A 20,933-nucleotide genomic window follows, 5' to 3' on the forward strand; every position below is an offset into this window, starting at 1 on the left:
AATGACGGCCCAAAACACTGCGTTCAACAAGAACAATCGTGCGTCCCCTACGCAGCTCATAAGACTGTTTTGCTTTACTTCAAATCTTACAGTCTTTCTCCAGAAACAATCAGAGAAGCAAAAGGTAGAACGGCTTCCGTTTCCACACTGGGCTGGAGAGAGCTCACACAGGGAGGGGCTGAGCTGCCCGGGCCTCCGGGGAAGTCCTGTGCCACCTCCTAGAGCTGGGTCCTCGCCTCGGGGACAGGCCCACCCAGGGGCCTTCTCACCCAGGCTCGGAGGGGCCTGAGGCGCTCAGGAGAGGGGGCCGCGAGGTGGCAAGGCCCACCTAAGAGGAGAGCTTCCCCTCACTGGAGATGACACTGCAAACGGGAACAGAAATCTGATTCTCTTGAGGAAACCCAAGTCTAGCTCTGAGACGAGGAAGGAGCCATCTCACTGGTGGAAAGGTACAGGGTCGGGGGAACATCTGGCCGGAGTGATAAGCCCCACAAGAGGACCTCCTGATGAAATCTAGGCAGCCTGCGGCCTGCTGTCTAACCCGGATGGCCTGGGTCCCTGACTGACGTGAAAGACTTTCTACAGAAAGCCTCGGGCTGTGTCTGGAGAAGAATAGGGCAAAGCAGCTGGAGAGCGCTGCACGTGGCCAGGACGTGTTCAATTAGGGTGATAAGTCAGTTAAGCGGAGAAAACAGAAACACCAGGAAAGCGTCTCTGCCCAGGAGCACGTGCAAAGCCAACATGGGAGCTCCACTCACAGCCACGCGCCACCGACACAGGGAGCCTCCTGAGGAGACCTGAAGGCGCCGATCAGCACAGGCACAGAGGGAAAGAGCCCTAGAAAAACAGCTCCCGTGGTGTCATCCGCCGGTACCAGCGCCGAGACACGAAGAATGTCTCCTCATCTTTTGCAAAGCTGCTATTCGCTAACTCGAGGACAGAAAAAGTCCACCCCTCCTGCAAAGTGGTGAGCTCTCCTTAGAACCTTTGAGAGCCTTTGGGTTTCCTCTGCTCTCTCCATGGCCAGGAAGTTCAGAGCGAAATTCCTGCTAAGAACTAGCCTTAGTTTACCTCCCAGAATCTTTCCTGCTTCACTGAATGATTCGTTGTTGGGGGCCTGGTTTGGTTTGGTTTTGCGGCATAATCCCCAAACCATGCAATTCACCGTTTTAAAGTGCACAGTTCACTGGGTTTTAGTATATTCACAGGGCTGTGCAACCATCACCATGACTTAACTCCAGAACGCTTTCATCACCCCCAAAAAGAAACCTCACACCCTTTAGCAGTCCTTCCACATCTGGCCCGACCTCCAACCATTTGGGGCTTTTTAATGAAGGATTTTGGGGTTTTTTTAAATGAACGAACACAGAAATTCAATGCAGAACCCAAAGGGACTAGTGCTCAGGCCAGGCCAATTGGAGTGAGGCCGGAAGATCAGGGACCAGCCCAAACCAGGAGGCAGCATCTGCCAGGATGCCTCTGCAAAGGGAATGCAAGTTCACCTGAGGAAGGTTGGGAGCACTAACAAGTGGGCTTATTCAGAACTGAGAGTCTCCATCTGAAGATGTCAGTGTGTAAGGTGCAAGAACTATGAAAAGAAAATAAACCCCTAGGAAGGACAGTTGATAAATTCTTAAAGAAATGTGTGTGTGCGGGGACTAGCCTTCCGTGTACTAAGCAGTATTCTCAAGCTAATTAAATAGGAGGGTATTGACACAGGAATACAAGCAAACAAACGGAACATAAGAGAGAAATCCAGAAACAGACCCAAGAACACACAGTCATTTCCAGCATGACAGACGTGGGAAATACCAGATGGACTCCTAGGGTTCCTGGCTGTAGGGCTGGCCAGCCATAAAGAAAACAGTAACACCAGATCCCTATCACACACCTTACAGCAAAATGAATTCCATGTAAATCCAAGAGTTTAATGTAAAAAATAAATCACAAATTTACTGGAGGAAAACATAGTGAAAAAATAATCTTGGCATAGGAAAGGCCTTCCTGAGCCTGAATTGAAAAGACAATGACGTAAAGGGGAAGCTTGCTAAATCTGACTCAGAGCATTTTAAATGTTCCGAGTGGTAAAAAATTTAAAAAATTTAAAATAAAATAAAATAAAATCCCACCTATAAAGTCAAAAGACACACAACAAAGGGCAATATTTGCAAAACATCTGATAAAGGATTAATAACATACAAAGAACACTTAAAATCAATTTTTAAAAAAGGACAAAACTCAATAGAAAAAATGGGTAAAGGATATTAATAAGAAGTTCACAGTAAACGGAATAGATATGGATAATAAACATATGAAAAGGTGCTCAATTTCACTCACAAAGAATTTGTAAAACTAAATCAAAATGAGACCCCATACAGATTGCCAACAAACACATGAAAGAATGCTCAACATCATTAATCATTAGAGAAATGCAAATCAAAACTACAATGAGATATCATCTCACACCAGTCAGAATGGCCATCATCAAACAATCTAGAAACAATAAATGCTGGAGAGGGTGTGGAGAAAAAGGAACCCTCTTGCACTGTTGGTGGGAATGTAAATTGATACAGCCACTATGGAGAACAGTATGGAGGTTCCTTAAAAAACTACAAATAGCGGCTTCCCTGGTGGCGCAGTGGTTGAGAGTCCGCCTGCCGATGCAGGGGACGCGGGTTCGTGCCCCGGTCCAGGAGGATCCCACATGCCACGAAGCGGCTGGGCCTGTGAGCCATGGCCGCTGAGCCTGCGCGTCCGAAGCCTGTGCTCCACAACGGGAGAGGCCACGACAGTGAGAGGCCCGCGTACCACACACACACACACACACACGCACGCATGCACGCACACACACACACACACACACGTCATGTACCAAAATGTTCAATGCAGCTCTGTTTACAATAGCCAGGACACGGAAGCAACCTAAGTGTCCATAACAGATGAATGGGTAAAGAAAATGTGGCACATATATGCAATGGAATATTACTCTGCCATAAAAAGAAACAAAATTGAGTTATCTGTAGTGAGGTGGATGGACCTGGAGTCTGTCATACAGAGTGAAGTCAGTCAGAAGGAGAAAAAAAAAATACCATATGCTAACACATATATGGAATCTAAGAAAAAAAAATGTCATGAAGAGCCTAGGGCTAGGACGGGAATAAAGACACAGACCTACTACAGCATGGACTTGAGGACACGGGGAGGGGGAAGGGTAAACTGTGACAAAGAGAGAGTGGCATGGACATATATACACTACCAAACGTAAAACAGATAGCTAGTGGGAAGCAGCCGCATGGCACAGGGAGATCAGCTCGGTGGTTTGTGACCACCTAGAGGGGTGGGATAGGGAGGGTGGGAGGGAGGGAGACGCAAGAGGGAAGAGACAGGGGAACATATGTATATGTATAACTGATTCACTTTGTTGTAAAGCAGAAACTAACACACCATTGTAAAGCAATTATACCCCAATAAAGATGTAAAAAAAAAAGAGACCCCCTTTCTCACACACTCGATTGGAAAAGATTGATAATACCCGTGTTAATGCAATGCTACCAAATATCAAAATGCCAGTTTAAGTTTAGGAATTTGCCCTACAGATATATGTACTTCCAAACATGCGCAGAATACGTGGAAAGGATATTTCACTGCAGTATGGTTTCTGATGGCAAAACTGGAATGGACCTAGATGTCCAGCAATAAGGACTGGTAGAAAAAGGTATACGGTGTATAGCAAAGGTATGGTATAACCTTAACATGGAATAAAAGGCAATCAGAGCAGAAGGAGTGATGGCTTCCCAGTTAAACAGGGCAGACTGAATCTACGAGCTTTTCTCTATTCCCACTCTAAATGCCATTTAAATTTTAGTAAAGGAATAAAAGAAAACTCTAGACCCTCCCCCTGTCTGCCCAAGGAAAGGCAAAATGAAAGGGGAAAAAGCAACGAGAGGGAGGAGCACGGGGAGGGAGAGCAGAGAGGGACACAGCCCAGAGCACTGGAACCTTCCACCTGCTCACGGAGCAGGCAGAAGCAGCAAGACCTCTGTGCCTCAGAACCCAGAAAATTAAGGAACTGAAGGCTCCAGGTACTGTGAACCTAAGGCTGAGGGCGGAGGCTGTCAACCAGAAAGAGAGCGGTTGGACCCCCCAGCCCTCAGTGGTTCACCTAGCAGGAGAAGGTTTCTTTAGAGAAACTGAACTGAAAAGGTTCAGGGAACCCCAGGCAGCATGGAGATCAGGGATGTCACAAGAGGCTGAAATGGGAGGTGAAGAGAAGTCTTCCTACTGAATGGTAAAGGGTGTCATTTCAACATCCCTCCACCGCCCCACACATACACAAAACCACTTAGGGCAAATGGGAAAGGGCTCTTCAAAAGTGTGATACGATGCCACCAACTGTAAAAGTTCAATAGAGTTTAGAGGAGGAGGATGAAGAAATCAATGGAAATAAGGGAAGGCAAATAAGAAATTAAGTGTAAAACACAGAGGTCCCAACATCCAACCCACCTGAGTAGCAGAAAAGAGAAGAAAGAAAATGGAAGAGGAGGAGGGATTAAAGAAATAATACAAAAAGGTTTCCCGGAACTGAAAGAAGGGATTTCCCAAATGAAGAGGCTGAACAAGCAAGTGCCCAGCACAGTGGAGGAAAAGACTCCCTGCAAATCAGCTCGTGGATGCTCATAACCTAGAGAGGAAGAGAAGATCCTTCGAGCTCCTACAGAAGATGGGGAATGAGGACACTGGCCTCCTCAACAGCAACCCTGCGTGCCCGAAGACAACAGCAACCCTGGCCTCAAGACTCTGAAGGAAAAGGATGTCCAGCCAAGAATTATACACCCAAACAGACTAAGTCAACCAAACTCGGGATAAAGTTGAGGGAAGCATAAAGATGCTGCTGATAAGCAGGACCCCAGAGGACTTTACCTGCCGTGCACCCCCTCTCAGGAAGCTGCTGGAGGACGGGTTCCAGCATAATGAGAAAGTAAACCAAAAGAGAGGAATACAGGAGAGGAGGATACAGGAAACAGAAGAGAGGCAAAGAAGACGCCCAGACATTAGAAGAGGAAAATCTCTGGATGGCCTAGGGAACAACTCTAGACTAGAGCAGGAAGTCAGAATGATGTGGGACAGATGTCCACAAACAAGCAAAAACACAGAAAGGTTAGGTCTGTGGAGGTACTTGTCCATATTTAGAGGGTCTTTCATCTCTGCAAAAGAGTTTGAGGGATATATTCATAAATGCTACACAGAAAACTAAGAAAATAGAAAGACACCATAATTACTAACTCCAGGAAAAACAGAAAGTTTGTAAAAAAGAAAAGAAATAATCACAGAACCCTACAGAGCTCGTCTTTGAATAATATTTACATAGTCACAATAATGTCAATACTGAATGCCAATCTAACCAAACCTGTAATACAATTGTTTCAGGAGAACAGAAGGTGAGAAAACATGTGAGTTGGTTGGTTGATATTTTCAGGTAAAGCAATAGTGGCATTAAATCCTCATCTACTGTATTAGGAAGCTGGTGGACAACGTCAGAAATTGGAAAATCAAAAAATAGGAGTGTACACATTATTTAGAGACATAAAGGAAATTAGCAGAAGAAACAACTAAAAGAGTTGAAGGTGATCAAATCTGAGGAAGAGATTTGGAGATGAGGAGGCATGGGGCAAAGACTGCTGCTTTTTCATTATGATTTTATAACATATTTAACTTAAAAATTGTGTACATGTGTAACTTTGATAAAAAATAAAATTTAATTAATTGTGAAAAGTAAATCTACCCATTTTGACACAGAAACATAGAAAAACAGGAGGTCACACAGTGTGTAATGGCAAGATTTGGGTTTTTCAGGCATTTCACAAAGATGGTGATCAATGCAGAACAATGGAGGAATAGACACACAGAACTATTAACAATGAATGTCACAGAGGACTGGGCTGGGACAGGGGGAAAGATGAATATGAGATTTTTACAATTTTTACTTCCTCAGTCCCTGTACTTTGATTTTTTAACAATAAGCATGAATTACTTTCTAAATAAAAAATACTTTCAAAAATTCATCCTCTTAAAAACAGTTTGTAATAGATAAAGAAGATGTGGTACATATACACAATGGAATACTACTCAGCCATTAAAAAGAATGAAATAATGCCATTTGCAGCAACACAGACCGACCTAGAGATTATCATACTAAGTGAAGTAAGCCAGACAGAGAAAAACAAATAGCATGTGTTACCACTTATATGTAGAATCTAAAATATGACACAAATGAACTTATTTAGGAAACAGACTCACACACATAGAAGATAAACCTATGGTTACCAAACAGGGAAGGTGGGGGGAGGGATAAATTAGGAGTTTGGGATTAGCAGATACAAATTACTATATATAAAATAGATAAACAACAAGGTCCTACTGTATAGCACAGGGAACTATATTCCATATCCTATAATAAACCATAATGGAAAAGAATATGAAAAAGAATATATATGTATGTATAACTGAATCACTTTGCTGTACACCAGAAACTAACGTAACACTGTAAATCAACTACACTTCAATTAAAAAAAATAAAACGACGTTTGTTGTTCTCTTTCCCATGAATGTTATTACTGTCCACATATATTTAATATAACTTGTCCAGTTCAGAAGTGTGAGGAAAAGCTGAATGTATTTTTCATCTCTCATTTCTGCCCAGGTCTGATGCCTTGATATTAATTATGCCTCTATCAGGGGTGATACAAAAACTGGAGCCAAAACCAACCCCAAAGCTCATTGCTAACCTAAGCACTGACCCCATTAAGTGACAAACAGAAACAATCACTTTATCATCCTGCTACCGGCAGCTCAGAAGGACTACAATAACGAGACCCAACCTGCGGACAAAAATTCTAGAACCAGAAACTCGCGGCCCAGTCTTACCCAGCTGCCACTTGTGGGAACACATGGTCTCCATCATCCAGATGGGCAGGGCTGGCTCCAGCATGGCAATCCCCATGTTTGCAAAGCAGATGGACCCTTAAAGGGAGGAAGAAGGTTAGTGTCCTCCTGTTTTGGGTCTCAAGTGTCCCCTACCACTTCCAAACACAGTTAAATCCCATGTGCCCACAGCCAGACCAATCAGCTCAGATACCCAGAACGTCTACTTTTGTAAGAAAAAGACAAATGACAGGTCAAAGGGATAGTGGGGAGTGTTGCTTTTGAAATTATTATTATTACTTAAAACAACTAGAATCCCAGAGTCATAAAGTGTGGAAGTGGAGGGAGGCTTAGTGCTCACTAGGTTTAACCTTCCCAATTTATTAATGAAGAAATGGAGAAATCCAAGTTATTATTGATTATAATATTATTTCATTACTTCATTATTATTCATTATTATTATTATTCATTATTACATTCATTATTATTAATGAAGAAATCCAAGTTATTAATGCAGTAACTTGCCTGAGGGTACTCAGCACCTCAGGCTGACCATACACAGACTCAGGCAACCTGAGGCTCCTACACCTATGTTTTACTGTATAACAAACACAGATATTTCTAACGATGCCCTTAGTTGCCCAAAATTCAAGTGCATTCAGGGCAAACATGCTGTTGAGGGATTTTTTTTAAATCAGCTGTACCTATAGGGTATCCATGCAAATATCCATTATCACTGTGTTAACCAGAACACTTCGTAAATGCAGAACCACCTGGAAAAACACAAATTGCGTCCCCATTGTTCTGAGAGCCTCCTGCGCTGTGTGCCGTGGAACCTCTAATTTGCTAGACTCCTGATTCAAAGAACATTGCGCAATCATAATTAAGGTGTTTACATACGATGAAAGATTTTTTCATTCTTTGTAGCATTTAAAGACAGAACATAAAAATGATGCTGAAATGGCTGGACTCCCCTCACCCACCTATCCCGTGTTTTCTTAAATTCTGTATTTGTCTATTTGACGTTAATTACAGGGCCAAGCTAACAACCAGAGTTGTTCAAGTCTCCCCTGTGATCCGGAACCCATACTCTGAGTCCCTGTTTTATCTAACTCTCACCCACCTCACCAGTATCTCCTGCCCTAAATCCACCCAGGCAACTGGGGAGAGCACCCAGACTGGAATTATTTAAACTAGCCAATCCTAAACTGCTTACCCTCCCCTACCTTTCCCATGGAAAATCCACTTTCTCATGCAAACGCCTAGGTTCTGGCCTGGGTCTTCCCCTCGCCCCTTTCTGCCTCCTGACCAAACCTAGTGCCTCCCCATGTGGCCCTGAGCAACGTGGCATGCCCCCTTTTCTCCAGAAACATAAGTAATAAAATCATCCTTTGGTGGTATTAATCTCTCCATGTCATCTCGTCACTCAGTCGCCTCTGTAAACTAAACCCCAGCGGTACAAACGAGACACCGCCTGCCCCCCAGCTCCACCCCACACCCCACCATCCAGGCTGCCCGGACCTGCCGACAGCCTGACCCTGAGTGCCGGCTGGATTTCTATATTTCCTCCAAGGGTGGGTAGGGGTGAGACAGTGAGGGCCCAGGCAGCACAGCCTGCCCACACGTGTGCCCCAAGGTGCAGGGACTCGCATCTCTGGGCCCCCATCTCTCACCACACATGTCCTCACCCCCCAGTTCGGACAGCCAGGGCTCCAGGGGAATCTCAGCTCTGGAATGTTCCCTGTGTCTTGCTGGGGACACAGTGAGGTCCCCCTGCATGAGGAGGTCGCCACACCAGGCTTATAACCCTTTGGTCAACAGGCATGACAGACAAGGTCTAGACCAAGGCCTCTTATGTGTTGCCGGGACCAAACCCAGCAGTATACACCTTAACAAAAGCAGCCTGGGGTTTTGAAAGCGGCTGAATCTGAATGCCCTCAGGTGGGGCGTGCGTCACTTCACCCAGGCTCCCCCCAGCCCTAGTGTCTGTGACTGCTGCTTAGACACACCTACCCCTTCCTGGAGGGAACCCTGACCGGGCCTGAGGCCACGCTGCATGGATGCCCTCTCCGGCCTGATGCCGAGGGTCACTGCTGACCACTGTGTCCAGGCCCAGGCCGCGTAAGGCTAGTCCCTCACGAGGCAGCTCCAGGCCTGTGTCACTGGGGTGCTCCTGGGAGGTCAGCTGCTTGGATGGATGCAGCCCATTATCCTCCCCAAGAGCCACAGAACCCCAGGGCGTCCTTTGAGCCCATCTCGGCCAAGAACCCAAAGGTGTCTTCCAGCCGCCTGTCCGCCGCTGCGCAGGACGCCCTCTGCAGAAAGAGAGGCACCCTTTGGCCCTCTGGGGCCCTGCTGTCAGTCTCTATTCACAGATGCCAAGGTGAATCAGAGCACCCCCTAAGGCACCGGCAGGGAGGCCATGGACCCATTCCAGAAGTTCAAGGCCAAACGACGACAGCCTCTGACACAAACACAGTGAGCAAGTTTGGCCCAAAACAATCCTCTGTGGAGGGCGTCTCTGTGACTCAGGCATCTCTGCCCCAGATGAAAAACAACAAAGGAGCCTGGCTGCGTCAGAAGTTAATGACAGAAGAAAACCATTTCTTCTGACGTGTAACCTCTTTGTGCCTTTTATGTTTTTCTACAGCCCAACGTTTCCAGCAGCAAAATGAACGCTGGTCCTCACCGCCCACCCCCACCGCCTGGCTGGGAAGAACCAGGGGTGCTGGGGGAGCCCCACCTGCGGCGATGAGGATGTACGGGTCCTTCAGCAGGGTGGTTAGCGGCGTCCCCTTCTGGCTCTGTCAGGGACAACAGGGGTTAGAAGAGGCCACGCGGCCACCACAGCACCCGCCTTGCCCCGCCGCTCACCTCTGGCTGCACCCGGGATGGCTGGAGCACGAAGAGCTGAATAGCTACAGGAGAAAAAAAGAAGAGGTGTGGCCCCCAGCACCTGCCCACAGGGGTGCCAAACTCAGGGCCCCCAAGGTCACGGCCAAGGGGTCCACGTGGACTCACTCACCTCCATCCAAGAGCACCAGGGCAGCCAGCACCAGGAACGGAGCTGTCTTCCCCACAAACTCGTACAGCACACTCCCAAAGGGGGGGCCCACTGCAAGGAAGAGAGAGAAGGGCCAGGGCCGGGCCCGGGACTGATGACCGCCCCCTGGTCTAGAACCATCTTGTTTCTTCCTCTACTTTGTTCCAAACACTGTGTGGGGTGGCCACCCTACATTCTGTTCAGGACTGTTAAGTTGCCCCGGCAACTTCCTCCAAGGGGTTTCACACCTGAGACATGGAATCACTCCCAAAGTAAAGGTCAGAGGAAATAAGATCCAGGCAACGGAAGTGCACAGGAAAATGGGCCAGTGAAGACTTCATGGTCATTACACAGCAGCACAGACAGGGACTGTGGGCTCCAGATGAAGGCCAGGAAAGTAACAGAAAACGGAGAGGACCTGGATCTCTCAGGGAAGGTGTTTGCACCTGGTCTGGGAGCTCAGCCAGGGCAGGTGGAGGAGGCAGGCTCAGAAAGTGGGAAGGTCCTCAGGTGGGTGGTAACTCAGAGAATGTTCCAGAGGAGGGGCCTTGGCAGACCATCCCGTTCAAAGCTTGGGCTTACACCTGGGCCCAGGAGGGAGGTCTGGGGAGTCCAGGTCCTCCCAGGTAAGGACTCTTCCCACCATTTTTCAAAGGCTCCATGAAATTAGGGAAGAAACAGTGGACACTAGTGTGAAAGGGGGCTCACTGTCCAATGCCAGATAGGCCCCTCCCCCCAGGTGGCCCTCACAGTGGCCCTCACCCACCTAAGACCCCCATGGCCAGGCCTCCCAGGGCAATCCCCATGGCATTGCCTCTCTCCTCGTCATCTGTGTACACGCTGGCCAGCATGCCCATCCCTAACAGGAAAAGAAACAGTGACAGCCAAGCTCTGGGAGCAACAGAATAACCATCATGACTCGCCCTCCCCCACCCCCAGCCCAGACTGTGGTCTCCCCACACCTGCCAGACCAACAGAACATAAGGCCACGCAGCACCCAACAAGGTGGCACCTTCTCTGAGAACCAACCACCAACCACCACCACCAACACCTAGATTCCCTGAACTATTCCACCTCATTCTGTAAAGGGCCACCAGCCTGGGCAATGACGGTGGCCCCTCCGACAGATGGAAGCCCTGGGGCACTGACTTAGGCGTTTCCACACCTACCAGCTACAGAAGAGCAGGAGGAACCGATGCCCTGCAGGGACCTGGCGATCAGCAGGAAGGCGTAACTGCGGGAGAAGGCGAACACTGCGGGAAGAGGGGCCAGGCCACAGTCACTGTGGACCCGCTGGTGCCGCGACCAGATCAGCTCAAACAGGGACCTCCCTTAACCCGACGGGGTATTTCGGTGTTAACCACACTGTGCTTTTGTTCCCTGAAGACTTCTCCTATCAATTTCTTTCTGCAGTTGTGGCCAAAACACCCCCCCACCCCCACCCCCGGCTGTGTTCTCAACCCCCAGCTGGTGGTGGTCAGAGCCCACCCGGTGACCCCCACTCAGAAGGCAAACGTCACTTACTAACTGTTGAGATAAACATGATGCAGAATCCCGTGAACATCGGAATGGGATAGCCGATCCTGCAGAACAGAACCACAGTGAGAACCTGGTGACTGCTGCGTACTCGTGTAAGCCTTGATACTGAGTCTCTCCTGCTTACCCTTTGGGATCAGGTGGATAAGTGTTTGGTCAACTTTTCTAAAAATTCATATAGTTGGTGCTTCCTATATGACCTTTCTGTGTTTGACTGTCTTGGAACGTGAATACATTTACGGATTGCCACTCTGAAATTTCTCTGGAATAAATGTTAATAAAATATTGGCAAGTAACCCAGAACACGTTCAAATACACAGTCCCTGTTTCCATCATTTTGTAAAAAATTTCTTTAATTACAGTCTTTGCTAGAGCTTCCCCAAAGGGACAGCTGCAATCAAACGACTCTAGTAAAAGGTCATCAAGCGATTCAACGGGCAGCAGATGCAACGGCACTACATCTAAGAGGCATTAGGAAGCAAGGAAATTTTCAGATCTGTCTTCACGTTGACCCCAATGAAGCCAGCTGAGAAAGACAGACCTTGTTTTCTGTGCAAAAATTCAACATCCTATTTGCTCTGTAAGACCATTGTCTGTACAGGGCTCTGCTACCAGGCGGACAGGGGAGGTGGGGAGACCTTGGCCTCCTGGCATCACACCCCTGCCTGGACACCTGGCCCTGCCACTTAACCCAGGCAAATCTCCCCTCGGCCCTGCAGAAAGACCACCACCCACCTCCCAGAGCTGGAGTGGGTATGAAATGAGATATGGATGTTAAACTGCTACCAGGGCATCCGGAACAGAAAAAGTGCCTCAGAAATTTTGTTTCCTCCCTCATTCTCTTCCTTTTTTCCGCTGTTTCTGCAGATTAAGCAAGCAGGTTGGTCCCCGCCATACGGACAGGGCACGAGAGTGAAGGCAGCTTCTTTCTCTCCCACAACCTGGCCTGAAGGGGCCAGCACTGGCTGAGCTACTGCCCTAAAGGAGACCTGTGTCAGCCCAGGACAGCCCTGAGCATCTCCAGGCCTCATCTCCCTCCAGCCCTGGACCCTCCAGATCCTGGAGAGAAACAAAATGAGGAACAGGAACCCCGAGTCCCAGTCAAACAGCCTGGGAGGGCTCTTCTATTCCAGGCTTGAACAAAAAAATCATAACACAATACCTTCACCTTAAGGTTACACTCCATTCTCTCCACTTACACACGAGCTCAATGATCTGATAAGGGCAGACAACCACCTCCCCATTTTACAGATGAGGAAATTGAGGTACAAAAAAATGACTTGTCTAATGTCCTAGGGCTAATTTCACTCAGGGCCATTCAATCCAGTCCAGGACGTTTCCATGCAAATTTTACTACCTCCTCAGGTATATGCCAAAAGGCATACGTGGCTTTAAGTAGAACCCTCTAAAAGTCCTGGGCACACTTACAAAGTTTTTTAACTGCTTCATGTGCATCCGGAAACTAAACAGCATCACAAAATCATAGCATTCTCAGGCAGTCGCCCTCCCACAAACCCAGGCAAAGATTCCTCTACTGTGACCTGAAATGAGCTTGTAATTCACAAAGCAGGGCTTGAAGCCAATCCTGTGAACTAGGAAAGATACCAGAGTCCTGAACTGCAGTTCAGATGCCATCAAATGACAGCTTCTCCCGTCTCAACTAACACCGAGCTGACTGCTCTGTGCCCTTATTCATGTAGGAAAAGAAAGCCGTTCACAACACCAGGTCCAACATGGCACTGCTGGATACTGTGAAGGAAACTTCCAGGAAACTCAGAGAACTCACAGGCAGTTTATTTTCTCAGCAACTACTGCATGTCTGGGGGAAGAATGGACATACGACCTCCCTGGAATGAACACAGGCTTCTCATCCCTTTCAACATCCTACTTGGAAAACCATACATACGTCAAAGCTATCGGAATACCAGCAATGTTATGTCCAGTCTACAGCCCAGCCACTGGCCAAGGCCACCTGGCAGGACACAGCTGAGGAGGGCTCCTTCTTACCAGGAGGCTCCAGCACTCCCAGAGACCATAAGGGTCACCTGTGATTCTCACCACAATTCCTCAAGGTAGCTGGCTTTATCCCTATTTTCAGATGGCCACATTGAGGCTTGGGGAGCTGCCCCAAATTCAGGGCAATGGGCGTACCTCGTGTGTCTCAGGTGTGGCAGGGCCTGCTAGCATACACTTTGGTGGGGACACCAGTCACAGGAGCAGAGGTTCACACAGCTTGAGTGGAACCCAGGGCCCACAGTATCTTTTGAAACCAGGTGGCTCCGAACCCACAGGGCTGTGTGCTTACAGAAGATTCTTTTTACCAAGGCCAGGTGCTGTGTTTTCTTTAAAAATGCTGTAGCTACTGTTTTGTCTTTTAATTCCTTTGGGATTTTAATAAAGCATGAATGGAATAACCAACCGGCAAAGCTAGAAGGAAATTCAAAGGCGGGCCAGTCCAAACCCCCAACGTGGGTGAGAAAGCCGAGGTTCAGAGGTGAAGCAAGCCAATTGCTTCTGATGCCACCAGGCTCCCGCTGCTTCCTGCTTGTTACCAGACACATGTGCCCTATGCCTTCACCGCCAGCCAAGCCGCTGGCAGGGCTGCCCAGTGGAAAGTGCTGGGCAGCGCCCTTCCCTGGAGCTCAGCCCCACGGCCAGTGTGGCCCGAGGGCCAGCTCCTGGCTCTCCACCCTCAGCCTCTCCTGGCCCCCTCAACACCGACCTCAGGAGACTTGCTCAAGGCCCCAGGGTCACTGAGTGATGGGCAGATCGCCACTGTCCTTTCTCCTTCCCCACAATGTCTCCTAAATGGACAGAACCCCAACTGACATTAGTCATAAATGTCTGATTCGGCCTCTTGTCCCAACTCAACGCCATCTCAAGTAAAGCGCTACTAAGCAGAGCCACGTCTGATGTGGCAAACCTTTAACGAAACATCCCTTTATCACCCCCTCGTGAGTCATCCTGGCCCACAGTCATCTTCACAGAGCATCAGGGAGCAGTTAATCCAGTTGAATAAAAATGAAAATCATATATTTGAATCCTAGAAAAAAGTGCAAAGCAATAAAAGTTATATTCATTACATATCCCTACCCAGTCAGCAGAGAAACCCCACTGTGTCTCTAAATTGTCACTGTCAATCAGTATACTCTCTAATGCTCCTAACTAGTTTGTCTTTACCACAGAGATTAATGTAAGCTCTCTCCCCAGGCTTGCTAAGACCTGGGTTCCCTCCGCTGTGGTAAGTGACAAAAGCAAGGACACAGAACAGGGGACAGGGAAGGGTACAAACTGTCACCAGAGGAGACAAGAGGTGACATCTCCCATTTCGATTACCTCAACATACTCCTAAAAGATGAGCAGCAGTAAATGGAAAGGTATTTTACATTTGCTAGGATATACTAGGAAGCTTGTGGTCAACCACTGCATAAATAAAACAAAATTCTTAGGTTTAGCCCCTGGGTCTGTCTTTTTCAGCTATCAGATGTGTGTGGGGGATTACGCGAGCCTTGGATTTCTTATGCTCCAGGGTGTTCACCGACGCACAGGTCACGCGAGGGCTTTGCTCCCATGAGAAGTACCCAATCCCACGGCCAGCTTCTTCTGATTTTGAAGCAAAGACGCTGCCACACCGTCTCCACCACCCTAATGACATCGAGGACGGGAAATCCCTTTCCAGCATAGCTGGTTTCCCTGTCCATGGAGGAGCTTTTTGAAAAGGTCACTGCTTATTCCTACAAAGCCCACTTCAGACCAGTTGCCTAAAGCTAAAGGGAAAAAAAAAAAAAAACCCACAGTAGATTTTGTAGAGATTTCATGCCCTGCGGCTTTCTCCCTGTCTTTCAGACGTTAGCTAAGATTTGTGAGGAAAAACAACTGGCTTTCAAATATACTAGGTAACTATGGAAATAAATTAAGTCACTGACGCTGGCTTGACAAAAAGCAGGCCACTAACACAAGGACCAGCCGGGAGGGAACCATCCCCACCCCTGTTAACCCTTTCCCAAGCTGCCGGGTTCGTTTGGAACATCCTGGGTCTAAAGATGCAACTACTATGTAAGCCTTACGTTAAGCAAGTGAACGCCATGATGCCCCGTTCTTAGCCTGACTTACAGAAGAGAGAACCGTAAAGGTGGTTTTCACATTGTTTACCAGCCTGGAACATTCCTTTTATGTGTATGTCTAAACTCCACTTGCCGGGCCAAAAGACAACAGGTGTTGCTAGTATAAGTCCTTCTACCCCCTTTTACTCACAGCTGCAATCATGAAATGAATACTTAAACTGGAATTATAAAATAAATCACACAAGCCTCAAACATGGCAATCAGACCAAGCAAGGCACCCACGGGCTTTGGAAAGTGCGTTACTGGACGCGTGATCACCACACTCGACAAAGTCTAAAGGTCCTTTGCTCCCTATCTGGTCACATCTTATTCAGTAAAAATATAGTTCCCAAAGAGTCAACGAAACAGGAATTACTTGTATCATATTAACAGCCAAATGAGCATTTAAATGCTTCCCAAGAATTGTCATTTTTTATTTTCAGGGTTTGGCATGAGATCTTATCCAATATTTAAAACAGACAGGCAGCCTGCGTCACCACAAAGCCACTCACTCAGCAGCATCGTGACCATAAATTATGGGGCCCCAGATTGTAACACGGGGGTTCGGATTATGACCTGTGTGATGTTGGGTGTCTCATTTCAGAGTGAGTCCCACTTACGGCAAGAAGCTTTAGAAAGGAGCGGCTCCAACCAGCCTGTCTCTATGGAGCTCCCCTCACATCTCTGGGGATGCAGGAGGCCTTTCTTTTCCCCACTATCAGAAGCACTGCAGAGACAGTAGGAAGTTGGACCAGCTCACATCACGGGCTGGAAAAAGATATTTTTCTAGGGCCAGGGAGGTGAGGGAGGATCCATGTCCCAAAAATCAGGCTGATTTTTCCTAAACTCCCTCCCATTGGATAAAAATAGCACCCAACAACTTACTGCTTGAACCTTCCCTCATTCAGCCTGGCACACAAGGGAGAGCCCAAATAGATGCAAAAAAAGCAGATTTTGACCTGCATTGTTTATATTTCGTAGCCAAAGGTACAAACTGTGTATCAGTAAGCAGATGGAAAGAACAGGAAGGAAGGAAGCCATTGGCCAGAGAGTCTGGACAAATGCTTTCTCCTCCTGAGTAGCAAACCCTTTTGCCTGTAATATACTAAGACAGGGGCTTCCCTGGTGGCGCAGTGGTTGAGGGTCTGCCTGCCAATGCAGGGGACACGGGTTCGAGCCCTGGTCTGGGAGGATCCCACATGCCGTGGAGCAACTAGGCCCTTGAGCCACAGCTACTGAGCCTGCACGTCTGGAGCCTGTGCTCCGCAACAAGAGAGGCCACGCTAGTGAGAGGCTCGCGCACCGCGATGAAGAGTGGCCCCCGCTTGCCGCAACTAGAGAAAGCCCTCGCACAGAAACGAAGACGCAACACAGCAAAAATAAATTAATAAACTCCTACCCCCAACGTCTTCTTTAAAAAAAAAAATTAATACTAAGACGGACCCAAAAGCTTTTGCTAAAGTCTCCTCAAGATCTGATGCTTCGTGTTTCAACTACTCCTTAACCAGAAACATATTAACCAAGTGTAAAATGCTATTGTAAACTCACTTCTTTACAACACTGAAAATGTGAGTCACACGTCTTGTTGGTAATTGCGGATGTGATTGGCACAAATTACATCAGAAGGCTATTTGCAATGGCTCACAAAGGAGGAGTCTGTAGAGGGAAATGTATTTATCACTTCTCAGAGCACAGCCGTGGAGTGCCCAGAAATGCTGAAAGTCCCCAAATTCATATCTACTGGGCTTGGAAAATATTAGAAAAAAATTACTTATCATGATCACTTTGGAGGGACAACAGAGTTTGTTGTCCTACATCAATATTAAAACTTGTTTGCATTTCCACATTACAAGGCAGTGCTAGAAGATGAAGATTATTTTGAAATTTGCTGGAGAGCTGGGAGAAATCAGCTAGGGATTAAAATTTTGCCCTCAATAAGTTCCGAAGTGGATTACGCACCATACCAATAGACTAAACCTCACAGGTCACTAAAGGAAATTAGTTTTCTCTTGGCAGATAATTTTTTAGGAGCCCCAAACGTGAGCCTTAGGTGGCTGCAATGTCAAAGCATTGGAGTATTTACTAGGGGAAAGGTCTACACTGGTTTTAAACAAGCTGCTTGCCTGGTAGCATAAGCGAAGCATTAAAAACAAGAATGGGGTTTTTTTGTAAGCTTTTCATTTGCCATTTACGTTTGGAAGATTGGAACACTCACATCAGTGCAGCCGAGTTTCTAAGTATTACGCTGTGCAGCTAGTGACATTCACGTCCAAGTGATTGGCAAGGCGTTATTACAATGATGTCCTCAATTTTCCCAATATAGTATTTGAGCTGTTTGCTTTCTCAGAATACAAAACCCTGAGCTGTTTCCTGTAATTATACCAGATGCATTTTAAGAAGCGCTCTTAGGCTTGAGAAAAGAAAGAAAACCCTGTAACTATGAAGGTCTGGCTGGTTTTCCTCCTGAAGAGCAGAGGAACTGCCGAACGTCACCGTGATGACGGTGCCTCTTGGTGGGCTCCCAGTCAGCCCAGCGTCCCGCGGTAACTTGCTCAGCATTTGTGCAGCAGCCTGATAACACTACACAGCAAACTGCAGGCTGGATGTGGCCTGGGACGGTTAAAATGGATTCAATGGCCCTACTCGGCGCGGAAAATCGAATCACAGAAGTTGAAAATGTGCTTCCATCGGACTCCCCATGAGTACGTTACCGGCAACCTGCGTGCCAGAGGACAGCTCGTGCGGAGGAGGGCGGATCCCCTTCTCTGAGCCCCTGCCAACACCCCAGGCCTCCCACCCCGCAGAGTGGGCCCCGCTCTGAGAAGGGTGCCCTGCCTGGTTTAACGCTTCTGTTGTTGCCATCTTGAAATGCTTAATAATATTTTAATAGAAGGCCCGGCCAGCCCTGCTCCACCTTTCCCAAGGCCAAAGCCTGGTAAATGTACAGACCTCCCTGCTCCCAGCCTGCAGGGGGTGCTGGGCTGACCTGCTTAAAATTGCGCTCAGCTCTCTGACTCTGCAACTTGGCTTGGAACCTCTAGTGGTTCCCAAATGCCCCCCAAACAAGCCCCACTCCTCTCTCATCTAGCACATGAGGCCTCTTATAGCTCAGCCCTGCCGGGTCCCCCCCCAGCCCCGGCCTCCTCAGTTCACCCCGCCCCCTCTTCTATTCTCCTTTTTTCTCTAGTCCTTGTCTTGGTTCTTGCTACTAGGCCTGGTTCACAGGTAGGACTCTGGGCACTGCCCCATTTTTCACATTGCTGCCTTTGGGGTCACACTGTTACACAGCGACCCACCACCACCATTCACACTCTACCAGCTCCCACTCTTTGCAGCTGACACCTCCTCCCCTCCTCTGCATATATCAGGCAGAGCTGGCCCACCTCAGCTGTAGAAGAGCAAATACTTGCTGGATGGCCACCAGCAATGGAAATGTGAAGTTATTCAAAATAATGTGGGTCCCAAAAGACTCCAGAACATTGAGATTAATATAAAGCTAGTTTGGGCAGCTTGAATCATCCAGAAAAAACACCTCTTCCCTTTGTGCACGTGGATGCAGCTTGGTAAGTGGCAGGGGAAGAACTGGTACACAGCCTAGGACCTCAGTGTCAGATGTTTCGTGTACGCAGCAGGACTACAGGTCACGTGCCACGTTCCCCACCTGGCCATCCCCACAAGCACTGAGACGCCAGCCCTGAAGGAAACCACCTCAGCTGTCTATCAGGAAGTGCATGACCACAGGTGCAAGAGAAGAGAAAGCCACATGGTACGTACAATCCCACAAGGATGGTCATGGTGGCAGTGAAAAGGAAGACCAAATGGGAAATCGTGATTGACTAAGGGCAGAAACGTAAGGTGAAGGAGACTGGCTTTTTCCCCAGCTGTGGTTTTCCAGATTCTGATCAATGAATGAGAAGCAAAATCCCAGGTGGAAGTGATCTGGAACAATATAAACATCAAACTTTTTGACCAAAATGATATAACCCACCTGTTGGTCAACAGTCCTATGAACGGGTTGGTGAGGAGCTGGACGGTGGCTTTCGAGGCAAACAACAGGCCGACCTGCACGTTCTCATTCAGGAGGTCTTTGTCTTCACTGGGACAGTCGGAAGGGGCAGTGGACCTGTTAGTCACTGTGCGCTGCGTGGTGGCCTCATGCAGCAGCGCCCCCTGAAGGCTGCCGGTGCTATTGCCGGCGACCACAGTGGAGTTGTCATAATAGGAGAAGATGTTCTGGAAGCTGCCGAAGGTGGAGGCTTTGAGCACTGGCTTGGCAGTCTGGATTTCTATAGCATCTTTCTCATGCTCGATGCTGTACAAGTAACTTGGGATGATGGGGACTGAGAACAAGAGCAGGAGAGTGGTGATTACACTGAAACCCTGCCCGGGACCAAAGCCAGCAAAACCGTGGTCTTGTCAAACGCTAAACGAGGCCCAGAGAAGTGGCATGTCTGCCTCGGGAATGGGACCTCCGCGCCGACACTGAACAATTTCACATTGCTCAGCTCTGCAAACAAAGCCCCAGAGGCTGTGAGAGCTCCCAGGGCAGCTACTGTGCAGACCTGACCCACCCCAGAGATCCCTGTTCTCGAGGGCCTTCCCATTACAGGGCTCCTTCACAGGAATATTTTAGGAAAGCAAGATTCGGTCTGAAGTCTAATCAGTGCTGACCTGGGGTCAACCAGTACTTCTCAGAAAGAGGCTAGAAAGACCTTTAAGTGCATGAATCAAGGAAACAGAAATCTAAATTTCATTAGGTGTCTTAGAAAAGAATAAACCTGCAGGAAGTAATAATTCAGAAATTCTGCAGCAGGCCCACTTCATCTTTCCATTACTTGAGTGGGAAGCTTCAATGTTTCATACAACCTGGAAGATCTGAGACTTTCGTAGAGGAAAAGAAAAACTGATATACTGGAAGCTTCGGGCATGTGCATCACAGAGCATTCAAGACAAAGGAGGATTCGGGCCCTTGTTACTGAACTCAGATGAGCGTCCCCCCCCCCAGCTCTGATATTCCTGGAAGTGAAAACCCTGACTGTGTAATGTTCTGAAAACCATGGAGAGAGAACCTTAAATGGAGAGAAGGGAAACAACCCTTTAAAAAATCATTTTTTATTCATTAAAAATTGGGATATTTTTAAGGAAAAGCATGTCAAATCTGTTGCTGTTAATGGTGCTAATTAAGAGAACTGGATGTCAATTATTTAGTTTTTCAAAAATCCATTACAGGAAAAAGATGAAAACCAATGCCGTTAAAATTGCTCTTGATGTGGGTCCTGTAATGTCTCCATGTCAAGTCATCTGTGGAATCACTACCTTTAAATGTCCCT

At 47.7% G+C, this 20,933-nt stretch overlaps 1 protein-coding gene across 1 annotated transcript in view; it reads right to left on the reverse strand.

The window, feature by feature from the left end:
• Window positions 1-20,933, reverse strand: part of SLC18A2 (solute carrier family 18 member A2) — a 35,539-nt gene that overhangs the window by 14,071 nt on the left and 535 nt on the right. Inside the window, exons 2-9 of the mRNA XM_030839358.2 lie at window positions 19,592-19,943; window positions 11,489-11,547; window positions 11,134-11,217; window positions 10,731-10,823; window positions 9,947-10,036; window positions 9,796-9,839; window positions 9,665-9,725; window positions 6,925-7,020 (exon numbers count right to left, since the gene is read on the reverse strand). Of these exons, the coding sequence (XP_030695218.1) occupies window positions 6,925-7,020; window positions 9,665-9,725; window positions 9,796-9,839; window positions 9,947-10,036; window positions 10,731-10,823; window positions 11,134-11,217; window positions 11,489-11,547; window positions 19,592-19,943 (879 nt within the window). The remainder of the gene's footprint in view (window positions 1-6,924; window positions 7,021-9,664; window positions 9,726-9,795; window positions 9,840-9,946; window positions 10,037-10,730; window positions 10,824-11,133; window positions 11,218-11,488; window positions 11,548-19,591; window positions 19,944-20,933) is intronic.

The sequence above is a fragment of the Globicephala melas genome, chromosome 16, assembly GCF_963455315.2.
Source record: "Globicephala melas chromosome 16, mGloMel1.2, whole genome shotgun sequence".
Classification (NCBI taxonomy): Eukaryota; Metazoa; Chordata; class Mammalia; order Artiodactyla; family Delphinidae; genus Globicephala; species Globicephala melas.